General features: G+C 46.5%; 1 protein-coding gene across 6 annotated transcripts in view; it reads right to left on the minus strand.

The window, feature by feature from the left end:
• Nucleotides 1-337: 337 nt before the first annotated feature.
• Nucleotides 338-22,708, minus strand: part of SSH2 (slingshot protein phosphatase 2) — a 243,783-nt gene continuing 221,412 nt past the window's right edge. For all 6 annotated transcript variants that reach the window (XM_042255464.2, XM_042255463.2, XM_012185423.5 and 3 more), the window contains 3 exons: nucleotides 19,521-19,721; nucleotides 9,423-10,257; nucleotides 338-7,303 (listed from right to left, as the gene is read on the minus strand). In XM_042255464.2, the coding sequence (XP_042111398.1) occupies nucleotides 5,276-7,303; nucleotides 9,423-10,257; nucleotides 19,521-19,721 (3,064 nt within the window). In that variant the 3' untranslated portion in view covers nucleotides 338-5,275. The remainder of the gene's footprint in view (nucleotides 7,304-9,422; nucleotides 10,258-19,520; nucleotides 19,722-22,708) is intronic.

Below are 22,708 nucleotides of genomic sequence, written 5' to 3' on the forward strand. Positions count from 1 at the left end.
CTCTGTCCCACAGATGGCGGAGGAATTTTGGTTCCTTTGCTTATTATTCTAACATTCAGGTGGTGGCTTTGACAAGACCCTCTTTGACCAGGCAAGTTACCAGCCTGGTCACTTGATTGGAGCCACACTATCTGAAATAACCTTTCACGACCCCATTTCCCATCTAGTCCCTGTTTTGTGAGAGGTAGAAAGTTGTATTTTTCCCCAGCACTCAGCTCTCTTATAGGGAGGGAGAGCAATCAGTGAGAATTGATTCATGTTTACCATCAGTGTTCTCTTCCAATCCCCCCACCTTCTCACCACCCTCCTCTTTTGTTGCACTTGATCGAGTACACACTTCATCTTCAAAATAAAAATTTATTCAATCTGTAACAAGAACATTGAATCTGCACATTTGCGCACAAGTTCACATTTAAAAACAGCGGAGCACATCAATAATAAAAAATCTATGATACAAGTGGAACATCCCAACCAGCAGGAAGATTAAGGAAGGAGATGAGACCACTCTATATTCTGCTTCAAATGCCTCAAAAAGGTCCCAGAGATTCCAGGGAGCACCTGCTTTATTTAATAAAATGTGAGCATAAAAGTTTGGGATTGCCTGGGCAAAGGTTAACAGTCAGTGGGAGGGGCTTTGGGGACTTGTTTTCTACCTTTACAACAAGTCCTACAAAATAAAGTAGAAAGGAAAAAAGAAAAGGCACCTTAAGCTATGCCAAGCAAACCAAATTCCAATAGAACATCAAAACCAAACAATTCCCTGTAGACTTACTGATGGGGAAACATTTCAGGGCCAGTTTGTTGCCCAGCTTCCAGACCGAGTCATCAGCTCGGGTTAAGCCCCGGGTACAGGAGGCCGCCGCTAGTGCTGTTGTGAGGGCACAGATGGTGGCCCGAGTCACATACCTCCTGGGGCATCTTCAAGCTGATGAGGGATGATTCCAGTTTAGAAATTCTGCCCCAGATCTCTGGGGCACGGAGAAAATGAGGCTGGTTCTCTTTTCACAGCAGAAGCCAGGCCCAGTCACCCTCCACTTCCAGGCTGGAAAAGTACAGAAGCATCTTGCAATAGCCCTCCATAGCATCCAGGGACCCCAAGCCCTAGAGAAGGGTTAGGAGTGTGCAGCTGCAAGTTTTCATTCTAATACGGCCCCTGGATGAGTTGAGGCAGCAAATACATTTATGCCTAATACATGCCTTGATCTTTTAGTTTGGAAGGGAAAATGAATCCAAGATGCTCTTAAGTTGGATTGGTGCTGAAAGAGCTAAGATTTCATCTCATCTACCATCAAAAAGCAAAACAAAATAGAAAAACAACACTAGCCATTCACCATTACAACCATCACTATAAGACCACACCATCACTGAGGAAATGACGACTGTTTCCACACAGCGTGTTGGCTGGGAGTGCAGGACACAGATGGAAATCAGCTCCAGGCTGCCCCCACTTCCCTGTGAGGGCTGACCACAGGGCCTTGCGCTGTGTGAGGACGGCCAGGGCGGGTGCCTGGAGGAGGAGACGGAGCGGCCATCCAGATGATGCTCCTGTTAATACTCACAATGTAAACAAAGTATCCACAGACAGTTGTTCAAAAAAGCCAAAGAATGGCTTTATTTTAAAAATTGAAAATGCCCTTGAAAATGACCCTTTTTGCATAATGCTTTCTTAGAGTAATAACTCCCACCAAAAAAAAAAAAAAATCTTTACTAAACATGGCTAGATCACTTCAGAACTGAAATCCTCAGCTGGAACAAATCAAGGTTTCTGTGAGCTGCCACTCAGCAACTTCAGGTCTATCTGACGGCATCTGTCGAGGGCCTTTTAGCAGGAGGGGGGACCCCAGAGCCTGGGTGGTCATCCTCAGACTGTCCTTGGGGCTCCTGGTAGTTCCCAAAACTCAAGAAAGAGGAAATGCCAGCTGGGATACAGGTACAGAAGCAGGAGAATGCTAGGTAAAGAGCCTGAAATGTTAGGAGTGATCCCAAACATTCGGAATCTGAAAGGCCATCCAAATGAGGTGAGATGAGGATGGCTACAGTACAGTCCTGTGTCTGCTAGAGCACATACCATGCCCAAGTTGTTTCTAAAATCAAAAAGGGGGGCTTCTTCCTGCTGACCAGAGCGCCATCCAGATTACAGCTCAAACTGTGTGCCCTGGGGCTTTCACCCTGTGCACCACAATGTGACTTTGTATACACACACACACACAATCACACACACACAATCACACAGCCCTCCAGAATAAACTTTGAGTCAGGCTACGGTAGTTTTCAAAGTAAAGAGAACAAGAGGCACTGAGCGAGAGGTCAAAACTTCTACTCATCTCTGTCAATCGCCCAGACCTGCTGTTTTGGGTCTGAGTTTTCCATGAACAGAAAAGGGAAATAGGTCACCCGAGATTATCAGACCGTTTGAAGAGAATACAGTTTGGAAAGTTGTTGATAGGCTATCATGGACTTCCCCTGGACAGAACTCAGCTACGTAAATAGCACAAGAACACTCAGTTGTGGGAGTCTAAGGGCTGGCAAAACCCCATGGCATGCTTGAATTACAGACCTCATGTAGAGAATGTTTCTTTAGGCAGGTAAATTAAATGATTAAAAAAATAATTATTTTTTAAAAAAGGCAGAGCAAGACCATTTCCTCGACACTTAAAAAAAGTTTTTTTCTTCACAGCGTTTGAGGGTTCCCCCCACCCCCTGCATCTCTGTTGTCATTTAATGCAGTGAGAGTGAGCATTAAACACCATGGCGAGAACAGTGCAATACTGTCAACGCCCAGGTGTGTACTTCTTGATATGAGGGATGTCACCATCTCAGGGGAGTCACCGAGTGGACACGACTCTTTACCTCCATGCCAAGCCACCTCCTACAATCCTGCACAGCTCCCTGTCCTTTCCCCATCATCTTGGTGATGGAACTGCCTCAACCAGACAGGGCAGTGTCAGTGGATGAGCCCTGGAAATTCACAACCCTGTCTTGCAAGTCTCCTCACACTGGAACATGCCACCTAGCAGAACACTTTACAACACACTGAATATCCAGGAGTCACAAGACTGCGTGGATGATACATCTGAACACTGAAGAAACTATTTTGGAACAGCACAGGTACCTATCATTACTACACCTTAAAAAACACTTCGAACAGGAGGTTTCTGTCTAACTGGCCTCCTGGCAGGGACGTCAGACCCAACCATGGCCTCCTCATGGCAACTGGATTCACAGCTCGTCTTGGGCACCTACGAGTGGCCTCAGCCCACCTCTGCTGTCTCCTTCAGGTCACCCTGGCCTCACCGAGCTCTGGCCTCTGACATCACATTCACAGCCTGTGAATCTGTCTTCTCCTCTCAGTGCTGTGAAGAATCCCAAGCCTAACCCTCAGCTCTGTGCTTGGTGTGTCTCTCAGCAATGTGGCCATCGACCAGAGCACACAGGAAGCCCATCTGTAGGCCTCTGTGGTTCCGAGGAGCTGCAGAAGGCATTCCTTCCGGGCTCAACGTGTGTTCTCTAAGAAGCTGAAACGGTATTTACAGGAGGTGCTCCTGCGCTAAGGACCTCCACAATAGCAGCAAAGCAACAGCATCCTAAGTGTGGTCATTAGGGGCACCTGCCCTTGCCGAGGCCTCCCTGTGGCTCTTCAGCCCAATCTATTAGGGGCTTCTGACCTGGGCAGCAGTAACACTCACATATGCTCCCTGGTTCTGATTCAGCCAACGTTTTGGGATTTCAGTCTCAAAGAGGCATCAGCCTTCAGTCACGCTGCAATCTAATTGGGAGCCTTTGGGGGTTTCTCTGAGGAGGAAGTTACTAACGCATAATTTGGCAGGAGCTGGTGATTAGAAGTCTCCATTTAAATTACACCACTGTCCACAGATTCTCCGCAGATTCCTACCAACACCCATGAGTTTTATTTCTGTGGTATCTGTATGTCTTCCAGTTGCAGCTTTACTCCTTAAAATGGATTAAATCAAAAAGACCCTACAACATTAACAGCAAACCAAGGCAACAAAGTGGCGACATTATGTACATGAATACTGCGTGTAAGCTAGAGAGATGACAACTCTTCCAGGGAAAGAAAAAAAGAGGACTTATGTCAAGTGTTAGCAGTGATAGTATTAAAAAGAAAAGCCTTTGCATTTGATGGAGGTTATACATAGGTCATGTAACAATTCAAATATCTATGAAATTAAAAAAAGATAGGCAGCGTTGGGAGAAACAGCATGAGGGAGGAAAATAAATTGGAAAAAAGATGGCCATGAAACTCAAAAGGCCCACAGAATTATTCAAGTAACGAGAGGGTTAAAACCCTACATCTGTACTCATTTTAGAACACAAACACATTTTCAGTTGCTGTTTTTCAAACTCGTCCCTATCGTGTTTCCTCATTGGGAGATGCTGCAGAGCACATTTCTGGGGGTTAGGGGGGAGGAGGGGGAGGGGAAGAAAGGGTAGGATGACCACCTTAGTGGAGTCCATCCACCCGGAAGATACTGGGCGTGACCACCTCTCCTCCCCCTATTTCACCGCCTCTTATTTGGCTTCCCTCTACAGAGGACCTCTTGGATTTCATTTGGAGGTCATTTTAAATTTAATAAAATTATTTGCTTGGGGTTAAAAAAAAAAAAAGTATTTGCTCGACAGGTTTACAAAGCCAGCCGTTATCATGCCTTTTTGTAATGATACACTCTGGAGACCAGAAGAGATGATTTCTGGAAGACCCTCTTTGAAAGCAAAGCAGAGCCTGCCCACCTCGGGAACTCCCAGTGGGCTGGGCTGAGAACACGATGACGTCAGGCTGCCCCCTTCAGCAAATCTGAATCCAATGCATCAGGTCTGGAGACCAAACCCTCATCACACAGGCCTAGGGCAGTGCTTCCAATTTCCAGCTTCATCCCCACCCTCCCCATCTGCTTCCTTCCTCAATCAAGCCAGCAGGCCTTTCCTCGGAGGGCAAAATGAGGAGCAGGTGGCAGTTGATTGAAAAACAGCACGTTGCCTTGGATAAAGGTGTTCTTTGAAAATGAGTATTTTTTTGAGGTTCGAATTTTCTCAAAAAAAAAAAAAAAAATTGACAAAATGGCCTTGCTGTCCAAATCAAACTCTCTCTCTCACACACACACGGGGTGGGGTTGGGGAACAAACCCTGCATGCTCCAGGAACAGTAAAATGACCAAAATATTATAAAATTAACCAATAAAGTGCATGGTTCCTTACGTATTACACCTGCCCCTTTTACAAACATTTCTTTTAGAAAGTCACGTGTACAGGCTCAGAATCACATGGTATTATAGAAGGGGTTGGTTGTCCGTTTTTTATCATTTGCTTTTCTCAGTCTCCTAAGGGGGTGAGTTCTGCCGTGCTGCTGTCGGGGCGCCACAGCCAGCCCCGGGGCCGGGCTGGTGTCCTGCAGTCCCTGGGTCGGTACCGAAGGCAGGCCTCCTTCCGAACTAGTCAATTCAGGTCCTGCCCTGGGGAGCAAACACTGCTGACTGTAACCAAACTCTTTGGCATACTGTACAAGGGGCCTCTCCACTGGCCTGCTCTGTGCGATACACTCTGTGGTTCTGAGTTGCTCTATGAAATACTTGGTGGGCTCTCGGTTCTGGGGAGTGTCTGGGTTTTCTGGGGGCTCCTGGGCCTCCATGCCCGAGTCCGTTCTGAGGAAGGGCTGAAGCAGTTTGAGATGAGGGGACTCAGAGGAGACAGGCTCCCTCTCTGGTGAACAGTCTTTACAGAGGTCCAAGTAACCTAACTTGGCAAGGGAAGCTGAACGCCTCATTTGGAGTGGCTTGGGGAGCCCTACCTGGGAAGTCGCTCGGGACCCGATTTCTTTAGCGCGTTCCTTCACCACCCTGGGGCTCTGACTGAGACTCTCTATACTGTCGCTACTGGAGCTGTGTGGGAGCTGATTGGCTACAGATGTTGGGTCCAGTTTTTCTAGTTGCTCCCCGATATTATTACCCAGTTGGTTGATTAAATGCAGGTCTTCGCTACTGAACTGGGAGCCCTGATATGGCACTTCATCACCCCTGGAGAGGGGGCTCTCCTGACTTTCTTCCTGGCTGCCCTGCTCTGTGGAGGGCTCACTGTCTGTGGTGCTGCTCTGCCCTGTGACGCCTTCCAGGTGAACCACTGTCTGGGGGTGCAGGTGATCCGGGCTGGCGCCACATGGCTGGGTCGTGAGACTGACAACAGGCGCTGCTGGGCTGCTCAGGGTTGGGGGCAGATCGACCGACCTGCTGTGCTCGTGCTGGGGAGAGGAAGAATGAGGCGGAGGTAGCACTCTGGGGTGCAGAGGAGCCTGGTGGGGGCTCAGCGTCCGGTTCAGATTTTCATCCAGAGCACAGAGGACAGTGAGGGTCTCTTCCACCTTCACTGTCCTCAGTCCCTGCGCCCCACTCTTCTCACTGCTGGCTCTTTCCCACCCTGGCCCGGGATCAGCGGATGTGGTTGTGTAGGTGTATTCAATGATTTCTATCTTCTTGGGAAAGGGAGCAGGGGCCACTGGTGTCTCGGGCCCCTGGCCTGAGACCCCAGTCCTGGGCTCCCGCAGGACGCCCTCATGCCGTGGGCCATGCTGAGGTGCTGGCGCTGGGTGAGACTCCCGCAGCTCAGGGGCTGGGATGATGGCAAGCTGCTCAGGACGCGGTAAAGAGCCAGACTCAGACCCACCGCATCGCCCTTGGCCCCTGCCTGTCTCTGGCTCCTTGGGGACATATGACAGTTCTGGGGCGGCTTCGTCACTCTTCCCTTTCGCTGCCGGGTCTGCCACTGAAGACTCGTTCTTGGAATTCTTACGAGTGGACAGCGAGGTCCCCACGGGGGCAGCACCATGGTGCTCCTGTTCTTGCCGCAGGCGCTCCTCAAACTCCAAGGTGGCTCGCCTCACGGACCCGGGGTACCACTTGGCATCCGCGGGCATCCCGGGGCCCCAGAGCTCTTGTTCCCCCTCTGCTGGTTCCTCTTCTTCCACCTCCGTGGTGGAGGAGTGTGCCCCTGGACACCCCTCGGGGTCCCCCTTCCCTGAGTCTTTGGCTGGTTCAGGCTGGGCTGGGCAGGAACCTTCACTCTGCTCCAGGTGTCCAGGTCTGTTCTCGGCGGCCTGGGCCCTCTCCAGGGGCAGCTCATGGACGATGTGCTTCTTTGGTGTGTGGCAGGGGTTGGACAGCACATCTCCTTTCACTTGAATCTGTCCGACTCCTTGACTGATGGATTCAATCTCAGTGACGATTTCTTTGACTGACATCGCATTTTCTGAGTGTGGCTGCATGAAGATGTCTGGGCTGACCTGTTCTGAGATTGCCTGAGAAGAGGGAACAGTGAGAAGGTTATGGTAAACTGACTGGAAGAGCCAGATTGTTTGCTCACTAGCTTCTGATCCAGGAGAACCTTCTGGCTCTGAGGACACAAATCCTGGGGTGCCTGGAACTGTCCTCCGCCTGGCGTTACACTCTATTTCATGGTACAAGAAAAGAACAGATTCACCAAAGACAGAGATACAAAATTAGTCATACATCGTGTCACTGCCTATTAAACTTTTGATCTGTTTGCTAATAGGCTTCTGTTCCAATAGCTTGCTCCAAAAGTAAACAGCAAGTAGCCCTGGAGGCTCCTATAATCCTTATTTTCTGAAGACCTTGAGCCTTCTAGATTCAGGCCATCCTGGGGTAAACGAAACTTTTCCTCTGTAGCCTATCAACTTCTGGCCTAATCTGGTTCAAGGGGAAGAGTTCCACTGAAGGGCTCAGTGGCTGCCTTACACGCCCAGAGTCCGAGGGAGACGGATGTCTGACTTGGAGTCTCACTGCTCTCTTCTGTCCTATCTTGCCAGCTCTTATCCACTCCTCCCCCTGCTTCTCCCAGTGGCCGCATCCCAGCATGTGAGCACAATTCCTATGTTTCATGAGGCTCCTTCCGTGGCTGGGGCAGCCACATACCTGAGCAAACTGAGAAACCGTGACTCTGACATTTTACTGTTCCACCAGTTACAAGTCCCCGGATGGGTTTAGAACAAAGCCAGAGAAGACTGGCCAGTGCGAAATCAAGCCCTACTGTGAAACAGTTAAGAATCTCAGAATTCAGAGATGGCCCTTGGACGTCTCTTAAAGCAACATCATTCTGAGCCTCAATCTATTTGGGCAGCGTTTTTGTAAATTTTCAAAGTACAGTATTTTCCTATGAATTGTTCTGGTCTTTCTCCTTCAAAAGAGTCAGAGCTAGTGCAGACTAGCAAGGTCAGTTATGCCTTTGGGAGAAATGTGCTGGGACATCAGGCAGAGTCCAACTTGCCAAAGCTGGGAGAGAAGCCACAGCGGGCCCAGTGTGGTGCAGGGGCTGTGGAGAGAGAGCTCATATGACCAGGAACTTTGCAGAAAAGCTATTTCTGTCAGAGCCGCTGCATCCATTAGTCCAAAGGCGAGCTTGGGCATTCTGGTCTCCCGGTAGAAATGAAATAGAGACATAACTTTAGGGGAGAAGAGAAGACAGAGCAGAGGCAACAACTGCCCTGGGTTGGTTAAGAAGAGAGAAGATGAGGAGTACACGAGGTGGTAAATTTAAGTAGGCAGATATCAGGAGACGTCAAGAGTCTAGTCAGCTCCAGTGAAATCATTAAATGACTTGATTTATGTCAAAGCAAATTGATCATCATTTACTTCCCATTATCAATCTTAAGATACCATTTTTTAAAGATACCACCCAATTTCAAGTCAAAATGAGAATAATAATGTGAATCTTATAACTGTTCACACATAATAACTGTTCCCCTCCCTGGTCTGAGATGGCTCATAGGAACTCATCGGCCACTGAGAAGAATCTTGGGATTCTGTCTGCTCTTAAATTATTTCCTCAAACCATCTCTCAATTCTAGAATACCACAGGGTGGCAAGGTGAGGAACAATTCAGATACATTATCAATAGCAAGAACTCAGCATGGGAATTAGCTGCTATTCCAACAACTATTAACACATGTCCAGCCTTTGAATTTTCTGAGGCAGAAAGAACTTCCCCAAACAAATCCATCCTCTCAGAGAGACGGGTCTCACTCAGGCAGCAGGCGAGTCCCTGGCACCTCCCTGCTGGTTGAGATTTGATCTGAACTGCAGAGGTCTAGGGGAGACCTCTCCTTGTTCTGGGAGGACATGCGTTTTGGCTAATCCCTTCTTCCCTCATCCCCTTTCAGAAATGCTTCTAATGACACCAAAAGCCTGGAAAGATAAATTCCTTGAAATGCTACTGATTTAAAAAAGATAACTATATTTAAACTCTAAGTTCTCCCAGCAAGTCCCAGCTAGCCTGTCTCCCCTATATCGCCTTCTTCAGTCTTTATCAATATCAAAAATAGAGTGAACAGAGCAGAATCCCAAATATTTTGTCTTCACAGAGAACAAAAGTAGGGACAGAACCATAAAGAGAGTCTTTACCTTTGGCTGCTCCTCATCTACTGAAGATTCCTCAGATGCATGGGGAGTATTACTCAAAGAGCTGCTTCTCTGCCCATCAGTGGTTGCTTCAGAAGGGGCTGCTTCCACCACTGACAGTCGACAGCTCTCATTCCTTCCTCCACCCACTTCCTCCATCCTTGAATGAGAAAAAGATCGGGACCGGGTTTCTTGGGAAAGCTCTACAAACTTCTCTAGAGCGCTGAAAAAGTCAATGCGGTCTCCGCTGAAATCTGAGACTGCAGCCTGGCAGCTGGGCTGGGGGCTCGGTGACTCAGGGTCCGGGGACATGGGGAGGTCTTTCAGGCGGGACGTCAGCTCTTCCATGGGCAGCAGGTGGACACTCATGTCTGCTTTCAGCGCGTCTGTCTCCAGATCTTCCACGGTTAAGTCTGGGAACTTGTGGGCCATTTCTGGGTCCTGTCCAGGTTGGATTAAGGCTTTGGATGCATGGCAGTTGTCAAGAGGGAATTTCGGTTCATTGAGACAACACCCTGATGAGCATCCATTGATGTCATTTAGGTTTAATTCATCTTCAATCTGTCCGGCATGAAATTCCCGAGAAGTAAACTCCAAGCAAATCATTCTTTCTTTGGTGCACAGGCCTTTCTGATTCTCATCCTGTGGGACCACATGTTCCACAAAGACGGGAGGGATGGGTGAGGGGCTCTCCATGGTCTTCACCTCGGCAATCTGGTCTGCTGAGGTGGTAATCTCCTTTTTGTTGAGTTCCAGTCCTGGTTTGCAGATGGGTTCATGGTGGTCCGAGAGGTCGCTATCTGAATGCGATCTCCAGAGTTTGTTGTGCCGCTGTTTGCTGTGGAGGACACACATAGGAAATGACTTATTCTGATTTGTGAAAACAATCAATACCCTCCCAGGAAACACCTCCCAGAGAAATGTAAATCTCATCCTGCAAGATGCTTGGTCAATGCCCAATGGGAGTAGGCAATCAACAGTTGAAAAGAGGCTCAATGTTACTAACAGCAAACAACAAAAACAAAGCAGAACAACAAAGGCAAATGAACATGAGACGCGACTTTTTACGGTCAGACTTACAAGAGCTAAGATGGTTAACAGTCAGTGTTGATGATGGTTTGGCCAAACTAGCACTCTCATGATATATGGTTGGTAGGGCTGTGCACTGTAGAATTTCAAAGAGTGAAATCTGGCAATAGCTCTCAAAATTTAACACTTTCACCAGCAACTTTCCCTTTAAAATTTTTACTTTGAGAAATACTACTACATAAATGCACAAAGCTATATACATAAGGATGTTTACTCTAACACTATGGCACCAAAAAAAATTATTTAAATTACATTCCATACACTTACATGCTATGAGGCTATTAGAAAGAGTCAGTATTTCAATGGAACGATGTCCAAGGTGTATTACTAAGTGAAAAGCATGTTGAACACACTTGGAACATTACGTCCCATGTCAGAATAACTGTAGGAAAACATCTGCAGGAGCATCATTAAGCTGGTAACAGTGTTTATTTTGAGGAAGGCAGGGCTTTCACTTTGGGGGAGGGCTTTACATTCTACACTCTGTAGTATGTCTGTGATTTGTGAATTAAAAATGAGCATGTTTAGTATTAATAACTGTGGGGAAAAACTAAAACAAAACAGCATCCAAATAATACAAAGAGAAACACTTTAATGGAGCCCAGCATAAGTCCTCATAATTGAGATAAAGAGCTGATAGAGGATTAATCACTGATGTGGAAGTGTGAGGAGGGTGACAGTCTTTCTTGAATTAGAAAGCCAAGATGAGGGAGGTCCCTAGTGGTGCAGTGGTTAGGACCTCGGAGCTTTCACTGTGGTGGCAAAGATGAGGCTAGTAAATCTGGAGATGAAGGATGGTAACAGAGAGGAAGAGGATAAGCATAAAGTACAGGCCCCTTTCATGAAGATATCTGGATAAAAATCACCAAGCTAAAGTGACCCCAGAAAAGGAGGTAAGCCAAAAAGACTACACACACATCCACCCTGTGGTTGATTTTGTGGAGAGGAGGTCTGATGAGATCTCATTTCAAAGCCCGCTCTAACAGGAAGCACAGTTCCCAAGGCTCCAATCAAAAAGAGGAAGGTGGCCCTGTGGCTGGCCCAGGGAACAGGTTGCCAAATGTGGCATTTGGGGTGCAGTTTCCACGACTCACAGCGGATGAAGAGTTACTTCACCTCAGGCTGGAATGGGAAACAGCCCAGGACAGCTTACTCAGGGCTCAGGGCCATACCTGCCTCGGCTGCCTGTGAATCTCTGCCGAGTCATGCGCCTGCACTAATGTGAACCCCTGTTTGTTCTCAGCTCTGCACCTGCTCTCAGCTCCCCCGCCTGTTGGCTGCTTGGGTGGAGCTCTCTCTGACTCAGGCCTGCCCAGCAGAAGAGTGCTTTTCTGGGTAGGGAGCAGGTCAATTTGTTTATGAAGACAGCTATAATCAATTAGCTGGCTGTGAGGTAGGCTTTTCACCCTTCCCAAGCTGCATGAATTCTAGCCACCCCTAGGAGGAGACAACATATCACACATCCCAAACGCGTGAGTGGTGGTAGGCTGGTGCCAGCGAACTGGTTGGATAGGTGGGGCCTTTGCGACCAATGGATGCCCCTGTGCTTTAAAGTTCCTTCTTTTCAATCGAGACACCCTGTTTCCTGACCTAAATAATGACCGTGTTCTCCAGTTTCTGCTCTTTGCCTGTAGTGAGGATGTTCAAACTGGCACCAAGTCCTCTCAGCCACCATGGTGGGATGACTCCTGTGATGCAGACAGATCACTGGGAAGCCTATCTCTGGGAGGAGCTGTTCTCATCCTGATCATAAACAACAGCTTATGTCACCAGGCAACTCTTATCTTCCTGGTCCTGAGAACCCTCCAAAGTATGTTTCTAAAGAACTGCCTGTAAGTCACTAACCAATGAGAGACGGATGTTATGCTAATAGGCACAAACAGGGCCAGTCTCAGAGGAAGTGGCTGACATCATAGCTGCTTTACCCAGCAGGGATTTCCTTCCCTTCCTGCAGAAGATAATCATCAGAAAATACTGGGTCAGAGCTCTGGAATTATACTGACACCTCCTGTAAAGGAGAGAGAAAAATCCTGATCCAAAAATAAGTCTGATTCTGCTGTCTTTTTTTATTTTTGCAGTAGGACCTGCAGGGAGAGTGGCAGGCGGGTCTCTGACAGTCAAGACACGGCCTTTGAAGCACCATTATTCCATGAGGCCCTTTCTCATCCTTCTCCCAACGCAGAGGTCAGTAACCAGTGACCTGAATTTTGTGCTGATCACACCCTCCTTCTTCCTTATTGTGTCATCACATTTTGTTCTGACAATACATAGCCTGGTTTGCACGTTTTTAATTTTACATAAATGAAATCATACTGTGTATTCTTCTACAACTTTTTTTTGGGGGGCCTAACATATTTTTAAGATTCATTGATGTAGCTGTAATTTTATAGTATAGACAGTAAGCCACAATTTATTTATCTGCCCTGCTGACCAGCAGTTTTGGGCTACAAATGATTACAGACAACACTGCTGTGGACATTCTTGTGCCTGGTACAGTTTGGTTTCTCAAAGGTGTTTACATATAGGAGGGGAAAAGGTAGGTCATAGGGCCAGTGTGCATTGTTAATTTTACTCAGTAACACTACACTGCCTCCCAGTGAAGCCTCTTCCCAAGCCAGTTTATTCTAATACTCCATCAGTAGGGAAAGATATAAGACATTAGATCATATTTGTTACTTTAAACTGTTAACATTTATACTCAGCTGATCCTCCAGGTAGGTAACAAGTAAAAAGTGAGTAAGTGGTGGTTGCTCAGTTGCGTCCGACTCTTTGTGACCCCATGGACTATAGCCCGCCAGGCTCCTCTGTCTGTGGAATTCTCTAGGCAAGAATACTGGAGTGGGTAGCCAGTCCCTTCTCCAGGGGATCTTCCTTACCGAGGGATCGAACCCAGGTCTCCCGCATTGGAGGTAGATGCCTTACCATCTGAGCCACCAGGGAAGCCCGAGGCAACAAGTAAACAAGGTCAAAAAGAACTTCAGAGCTGGTTTGTGGCCTGGATGATGCAACCAAGTCTCAGGTTCTTTTCCTCCCTGAGTGGCCTCTGACTTGAATTTGGACTCACATAAACACACTGATACACGTGAAATGACTGGGTCATTCTGGGTAGGAATTTGGCCTTTTACTTAGTAAATGAGCAAGAAGGAAATCTAAACGACAGGATGCATATGCTATCCCATTCTCTTGCCTCCACTTTTTCTTAGTTACTCAGTCATGTCCGACTCCTTTGTGACCCCCTGGACTGTAGCCCACCAGGCTCCCCTGTCCATGGGATTCTCCAGGTAAGAACACTGGAGTGGACTGCCATTTCCTACTCCGGGGAACTATTTCTTCCCAACCCAGGGATCGAATCTGTGTCTCTTCTGTCTCCTGCGTTGGCAGGCAGATTCTTCACCACTGTGCCAGCTGGGAAGCCTCTTATTGTTACATGTTTGGTGAAGTACCAACTCTGAGAATATTATGTAGAGGAAAATACTGCTAAAAAAGGAGTATCAGTTGTAGTAAAATCAGAGTGTTTATGGTCATTTCTCAGGGCATTAGGCAGTCTGCAGAGAAGAGGAGAAGGAAGAAGGAAAGAAAGCATCAGCTAAGCATCTTCTGAGCTGTGCATGGTCCTAAATGCTCTAAGATATTTCACTGAAACGCTATTAAGAAAATCCTTTAAACTTTTCTTGTGATTGGCTGTCACCTGACCAGGAATCCATGTTCTCTCATTCTCAGGTTCCCTCCTGCTGGCTGACCATTGTGTACCAGCTAACTAGACTAATGCCTCCACCGGCAAAGACAGCTCTATCTTCTCTGGCCCTGGTGACAGGGACAAAGAGTCAAAACACCTATGAGGACATGTCACAGACTCCTCCTGGCCACCATCCAGTTTTTCTTCCTCACGCCTTATATGCTAGGATCTAATATCTCAGACACATGGTCCAGCTTGCAGATACATGAAAGCTGAACCTGTCAAATGGAATATAAATCTGCCAGATACCTTAACGATCAGAGTCCAGGATAACAAATCAGGGCTGCTGGTAGCTTAATGGAGGGTTTCAACACACACACACACACACACACACACACGCACACACGCACACACCCCTCCTCCTGCATCACTCCTATCCCCCAGCTATAACAACAGAAAACATAAAATTAGATACAAACAGTCAGTACCTTTGTGATAAACATCCTCACTTTCAGATCTAAAGGAGAATATGAAATATTAGCCTTCCTCAGGCTTAAAGACAGACTGAAAGATGCAAAAAGTCCCTTGAATTTCACGGGGACTCTCAATGTTTGGTCTACATTCTCATATCCTGATTAAGAGACTGGAACCACCTCATAAATCACTACAGGGGCCTACTGTCACTGTGTTAAACTTCTTTTCTAGCCAAGAGGTTGAAATGCCAAGCTAATACCCTCCAACAGAGGGTTGCCCTCTCAAGTTAAGCACCCTGTGCCACTCTAGACAACCAATGGGGCTTGACAATGCCAGGATTAGGCTGCTAGTTCTGTGGGAAAACCACGGCATGCTTCCTGGGAGAAGATGTGAAATACAAGAAGTCTGAGTGCCTGGACAGGAAATGGAATTTCTTTGCAAATACAGTGAGTCCTCGGGATTTTCCCAAGGACTTTCCTCTCTTGGTTATCGAACCACAAGGCTTGGCAGAGCTTCAGACAGTCACAGGCCTCTGGGACTTCTCCTTCTTTGCTCTTCTAAGCATACAGACCCTGAAGCAGTTCTCTGGGGCTGGGTAAGCAAGCTTCTCTGAGGCCCAACCCACTCGGCAGTCGGCTTGGCAGGTAGCTTTACAAGTGCTGTATTCCTGACAATACATCATAGCCTGCAGACCCGAGCAGCTATATGCCCAGGAGGCACTTGCACTCATCTTCCTTACTGGCAGAGGCCCAATCTGGTTTGAGTGTTCAAGTCCCACAGGGAATGTGGTACTTCCCTAACACCAGAGGGTGAACATGAATTTATTTTATCTTTTCGGCCATGTGGCTTGTGAGATCTTTGTTTCCCGACCAGGGATTGAACCCAGGCCATAGCAGTGAGAGCGAGGGAGTAGTAACCACCGGACTGCAAGAAATTCCCCGTGAGTTTGTTTTAACCAGCCCAGGAAATTCTATTTTCCTAGTCAGTGATTAGTTTTACGAGTATGACCCAGTCCTGGTCAATGGTCCTGTGAGGGTGGAGTGGGTGGCAGACTGTTGGGGAGCTTCTGCAAAAGGTCTTCCCCTCTGGTTGAAATGCCCATTCTTTCAGCCAGATGCTGTGGAACTTCTAGGGAGATGCCTAGAAATGCGGCACCTGTCTGGAGTCATAAGGCAAATTCAAGGACCAAGCCATTAGCCAGGGAAAGGAGAGCAGGAAGAGAGCACCAACCGACGTCCTTGATGCCACCCCAAGCCATTATACAGTCTGCTCGGGTGCTTCCTGCTGCAAGAGATGGTAAATCTTTCTAAACTACCTACAGCTGGGTGTCAGGCAGGGTATCCTGTGTGTACTCCTGCTGATCTACTCTTCAGCTGATCCACTTTCCACCCTGCTCTCTGCCCTGGAGACTGACCTATGACTCCCCTCGACTGGCCCCTTGTCTTCTGACTTCCGCAGGGATTGGCTGATGGGGAGCCCCAGCAGGAGACTGGAGGGAGGAGAGTGGAGGCAGGCCACTGTTCTCCTAGCTTTTTACCCGCAGGGCTGCTCTGGCTGGCTGGAGCCCCTGACTGAAGGCTGCTGCCTCTCTGAAGGGGTCTTTTCTCCAGGAGTCTTCTTCCAGGTTCTAGTAACTGCTCCCCCTACTCTGGGCCCAGAAGTTATTACCAAACAGCTCTGCTGATACAAGTTCCTTGATTCCACTACAGTCTTAATGCCTTTGTAATCAGTCCCTTTAAAAAGTCTTCCTCATAGAATCCGAATCTGAGTATGCGGCTTCTTGTTGAGACTCCCAACTGATGGAGACAGTCTATTACTTGCAGCTGAAAGTCGCTTAAGTGACACCCCAGCACTAGACTTCAGTTTTTAAAATTCAGAAAACATCACAATACAGACAATTCCAGGACACTTCCACTGCAGTTTCAAGTGGAGTGAGTGTGTCTGTGGGTGGTGGGAGGCAGCGGTTGGAGGAAACAGATGGCACATGCCTGTGTGTTTTCTGGGCAGCCCTGCAGGAGGCATGTGATGAGAAGCACGTCTGAATAACCCTTAACAGTGCGTTTTATACATTATACACACTTTTGTTTACCATAACGCTGTGAGCCAGGTCTCTTAGTTTCCATTTTATAGATAGGATCAGGTGAGGATGATAACTGAGAATTAACTTCTCAAAGCTGCAACAAGGGGGTGAACCAGAAACAGAAACCAGATCTGACTCAAAATTCTGTGGTTTCCTCACTCCCCAGGGCTTGCCCTTCCCTCTGTGAATCAAGACCAGAAAGGCAGGATGGAACCAAGAGGGAATGGGAAGAGGCAGGGTGGATGTGTGGGTTAATCCTACCCTTCCTATCCTCATCTGAGATTTTTCTGCAATTCCTTTAACATATAAGAAAAACTACATATGCTAGAAAAACCCAATCCAACAACTTGCAGTAGCCTGGGATTCCAGAATAAATACTGAAATTGGCAGGACACAGAGTGTTCTTCCTCTCGACGGGTCACGTGAGGACACTGCCTAATATCTGTCATGTGTGCATCCGGGAATATACAATATTTATGCGTCATTCAACCTTCAGATGCCTCTTTCTTGTGCCAAAAAGAACTGCTCTGTCCCCTATCTTCTGATCTGACCTAAAAATGTCATCAAAATCTGGCCCCAAAGACCTATAAGTTCTTTTTAAATGGAGGACTTCAGTATCCTCTCAGCCTTCTAAGAGAACAGCTTGGATGAAATCATGCCAAGAACTGAGTAACTGGGCGGGGTTTTTAGTGGAAACCATAGTGCTGTGGCCACATGTTCACAATACCACGGGGGTGGGAGGGTGGTCCTTTGGCCAGGATAGGCTGGCAGGCTATTTAACATTTTAACATCAGGGGAAACACAGCCCAGATTCAAGAGTCAAGACCAAGTCATGAGACTCACTGGAGTCGAACTCTGGCATCAGCTCCCCCTGCTTCTAGGCAGCTGTGCCTTCACCTTAACAAACCACTCAGAACATGCCGATGTGGGAAAACACAGCAAAATACAGCACTCCACAGAACTCCAGCACGTGGCATCTCAGGAAACTGACCCTTGAATTCAGTTTACTATCTCAGTCCTTTTCCTGAAATCTGCTGAAGGTGGTTTTCACCACCCCCACTAAAGGGGTAATAAATAATGTAGTAAAATTAATAACTCACCTTACAACCAATTACCAAATTATTGTGGAAACAGCCAGTTCTTATTGATACAGGAAGATATTCAAGACCTAGTTCTGGGCAGACAGAGAAATACAAATACTGTACAGTACCTCTTACACATGGAATCTGGAAAAGTCAAACTCGGAGAAAAAGAGTGGCAAAGAGTGGTTGTTAACAGAGGATGAGTGGGGTTAGGGGGTGATGGGGAGATGTTGGTCAAAGAACACAAATTTCCAGTGGTGAAATTCTCAAGTTCTGAGGATCTAATGTACAGCATAGTGATTATAGCTAATAATACTGTATTATATACTTGAATTGATGTTTTCTATTTGTGGTGCTGGAGAAGACTCTTTGAGAGTCCTTTGGATGCAAGGAGATTAAACCAGTCAATCCTAAAGTAAATCAACCCTGAATATTCACTGGAAGGACTGTTGCTGAAGCTCCAATACTTTGGCCACCTGATGTGAACAGCAGACTCATTGGAAAAGACCCTGATGCTGGGAAAGACCAAAGGCAAGAGGAGAAGAGGGCAGCAGAGGATGAGATGGTAGGTGGCATCACCAACGCAATGGACATGAATTTGAGCAAATTCTGGGAGGCAGTGGAAGACAGAGGAGCCTGATGTGCTGCAGTCCGTGGCGTCCCTAGAGTCAGACACGACTTGGCAACTGAATAACAACAACACAGAATGTTGCTAACAGAGATCTTAAATAGTCCTACCACAAAAAAGAAAATGTAATTATGTAAGGGGACAGAGGTATTATTAGCTAATGATATGGTTGAATCAGTTTGCAATATATAAATTTATGAAACCAATATAATGGACATCTTAATAAAGCTGGGGGGGGGGCGAGGAACAGTGACAGTTAAGTTTAAGTGTTCCATAAATGCTGCTACAGATTAAAAAAAAAAAAAAGGCCCAATACTGAGTGAAGAGGTAAGGCTGAAAAACAGGTTTTGTAAAAAGAAAAGTATATCCATCAATATATGTGGTAAAAGACCTAGAGACACAGATAAGATAATGTCAACTTCTGTCCGTGGGTACGGAGTTTATAAATGATTTCTCCCTTTGTATTTTTATGTATTTCTGCAAAACATATATAACATTGGACTGAAAGATCTTAAAAAAGAAGACCAGAGTTATTTCTGGGAAGTAACTTCATACCTCACATGGATTACTTATATCCCAGTTTTGCTGATTTGTTCCATGATTGAAATTACTGGAGAAGGCTCACTGAAAGCAAGCACTGGGGGGAAAAAAATGTCCATAGCAGCAGGAGGTACTTGTTTTAAAACATTGGGTCAAAATTTTTCTAAGAATTTCAGCTATACCTAGCCCTACGTTGGGAGCAATCAGTATCCATTTTGATACAGCAGCCGTATCTGGCCTTAGAAGATGTTGAGAAGTATTTATTAAAACCTGCACCTAATTGAGAACTGAAATAAGGGGGTCTTATTTCCACCTTTTAAATGTCTTTAGATTAAATGCCTAGTGATCCATGCTAAGCTTGATCAAGTTCTGGTACTTATTTTTTAAAAACTAGATGGATAGAGATTTCAATTTTCAAAATGCATCACACACTTAAATTAGGCTGAGGACTAGGTGCACAGAAGGACATTTCACTGTGCCCTGGGGAGCATAGAGGAGGGAAAAATCTGAGCAAGTCAATTAAGGAACTCACCTTGCCAGCAAGATCCCCTGGTACTCTTCCAGCTGTCTCATGAAGCTGGGGTTGGGCTTGGTCACTGTCCGTCTTTCCTTCACATAGTCATAGGCTCGGTCCAAGTTCCAGCCATACTCCTTCATCGCATAGGCGATCACAGTGGAGGCCGAGCGACTCACCCCCATTTTGCAGTGCACGAGGCATTTAGATCCATGTTTCCTTGTTTGGGGGATTCAGGTAAGGAGGAAAACACCATAGTGAGTACATTTTATCTTTTTTGTGTGTGAGCTTTTGATGTGGGTCATTTTTTAAAGTCTTCATTGAACTGTTACAATACTGCTTCTGCTTACTGTTTTGGTTTTTTGGCTGTGAGGCATGTGGGCTCTTAGTTCCCCGACCAGGGATTGAACCTGCAGCCTGCTGCAGGTTAAGGTGAAGTCTTAACTGCTGGACCACGACAGTCCTTATAGTGAGTACACCTGAAAAGCTGGGTTCTTAATGTGTCCATGTCTCCTGTTCGGCCCTTCCACTTTCTTGCTATGTAACTCACCCCACCTGAGTGCACTCGTGTGCACCTCTAATCACATGTGTGGGGCAATCCTGGTGCATTCAAACAATATTCAGTGTCAATACTAAGCCTCTTTAGTTCAGCAAATGTTTAGTTCAGCAAACATTTGCCGAGCATTTACCATGTGTGACACGTGCAAGGTCTGGGATGCAAAAATGAGTAACAGGTTTTCCCTGGAGGGTAGGATTCTCTGGGAGAAGTGGACAATTAAAATTCAGAACGGTAATTGCCATGACAGTTGGTCACAGAGCACAGAAGGAGAATTTTCAATTTAGAGACTGGACCCCATTTTGTGTGTGGCTGCAGGCCAGTCCCCTCGGCCCCAAGGGCACATTTCACGGCTGGCAGGCTATTGAGTTACAGGTGTGTTGGTGATTCATCTAATTTATCCAAATGCTGGGAGTTGCTTCCAGTTCTAGCAAGAGTTCTGTCCCAGGAGGAAAGCACAGACCAAATGAAACTGACTCTCCTCTTTACTCAGATGCAGCCCTGGATATTACTTTGCACAACACCACCACCCCTGCGGTATCTAGGGACCGGCTATATAACCTGGGGAACTGGACAGGACCACGTGATGCACCACATGGCTTTCTCAGCCAGCAGGGTGGCATGAATAACAAGCTGTTTGTTTCTTCTTTTTTAATGGGGTAGAAGAGAAAACAAATTTCCCATAGAGTGACACAAACAAACAAACAAAACTCAGTCTTATGCCAGAGCTAATTACCTCGGATCTGAACATGACTTGGTTATGCTAATTCTACTAATAACACAGTGTCTGGCCTGGAGTAAGCCTTCAAATGTTTGCTAAATGTATGAACAAACTTATGGATCTGCTGATTTTATCTGTCAGCTGTAAGTAGGATCAACATTTTGAAATCTGCAAAAAAGGACAGTTACTCCTATCACTGGTATACATGGGCTGGGATCCTTCTCAAGGGGTTATCCCAATAAATTTAAAAATGCATGTCAGTCCAACAGAGGAAATCTATTCATTCACTCACTCACTGTATTACAGTAGACACGCTTCATTCCAGAAGCTTATAATCCTTTTGCTGGAGACAGAGACACATGAAAGAGTTAAGCACCAATGAAAGGAGGCATGAGGTTAAGTGCCAAGATGAGAGAGCCAGCCAGATAAGCTATGAAAATGTAGAGCGTGGTCTGGAATAATTTAAACAGCCTCATAAGAAAGGTAAAATTTTAGCGTCCCAACGGCTGGTGCGTTGTGTGTCTCTGTGTACTCAGATGATCCCAAATGACTAGGAAATATTTGTTTTGCTTATGGCACCACAGAGGTTTCATTTAGACTACAGTTGGGAAGCCACGTCACAGTGACTCAGATGGAAGTTCAGACATGTGTTCTGTATTTTCCCATCAAGCTCTGACAACTTTAATACGTTGAATTTCAGGTCTCTGCCTGCAGGCAAGGAAGGTACTCAAACTTGGCCAATCTTAAAAATACAATTATGAAATCCATTCCTATGAAAACATTTCTACATTTTGAACTGGGCTTTTTCAGTGAATGGCTTCTAACTCAGGTAATGAAGGATATGGAGTTGGTTCTCACCTACCCCAATTTCATCTTTCAGGTTCAGCGCTTGTCCCACCCCCTTACTTCAAGTGCTAAACTGTCCAGATTAAGCCCAGCATCACATTAGGACTCCTAAACTCACCCAAGTGTAGGCAGAGTCTGGAATTCAGGGCCCTGATTAGGGCTGAGATGTCCAAATGAGATGTCCAGGGTACCACTTATGGAGGCGCTTGCTCTCAGAGGCTGACCTACACTTAAAGGACATGAGAGTGCGTGCCTCTCGGTAAATGTAACGTGGGCACTTCATATATTTCCTTTCAACCTCAGCCCTGCTGGAATCAGCCTTTCTCTTCACTGGGACTGGGGCCTCGCCTCGATCTCGAGCCTCTTTGGCTGTAACCCTGACTATTGCCTCATCTTTTCCAGTCCCCTTTCCTTAAGGAACTAGACTGCTCCTATAGTTGATGGACTGAAATGAGGCACGATCTTAGGTTCAAGTCTTGTCTCCACCAGTTACTACTTAATCTCTCTTTGAACCTCATCTCTGTATTCTGTCCTCCTCTGTACAGAAGGAAGACAGTATACACCTCTCTGGGTTTTGGCAAACAGAGGAGAGAATATGTGTAAAGTATATGGCACATAGGAAGCATTCTATGAGTGGTATTATCATTAGGAATAATTTCGTAAGAAGCTTCAACTGTACAAAAGTTTTTCGGGTACCTCTAGGAGATTGAGAGAATGGGCTCAAAGCTGGAGTATGGGAATGGGAATTCAGGGTAACTGTGAGGAAGCATTTTCTGACCATGAAGGTCCTTAAGTGACGTGTGATATCATTCCTGAAGGAGGACTTTAAAAACAGAAGTGCTTCTCACCTGCCAGGGAGCATCTGAGTGTTGCCACACCTGCAGGGGGAGCGTGGGCAACACGTTCACGGAGGGTTTCCTTTGAAGGAATACACAGGACTGGCAAGGAAATCCCCAGGGACTTAAAGTGTTGACATATTAATACTAATTAATACTAAACCCTAAATTAATACTATGGAATCTTTTCAGTAAAAGGAAGACAACCAAGGACTTAATACTCATTGGAAAAGGCCTTGATGCTGGG

Source organism: Ovis aries, chromosome 11 (genome assembly GCF_016772045.2).
Source record: "Ovis aries strain OAR_USU_Benz2616 breed Rambouillet chromosome 11, ARS-UI_Ramb_v3.0, whole genome shotgun sequence".
Taxonomy (NCBI): Eukaryota; Metazoa; Chordata; class Mammalia; order Artiodactyla; family Bovidae; genus Ovis; species Ovis aries.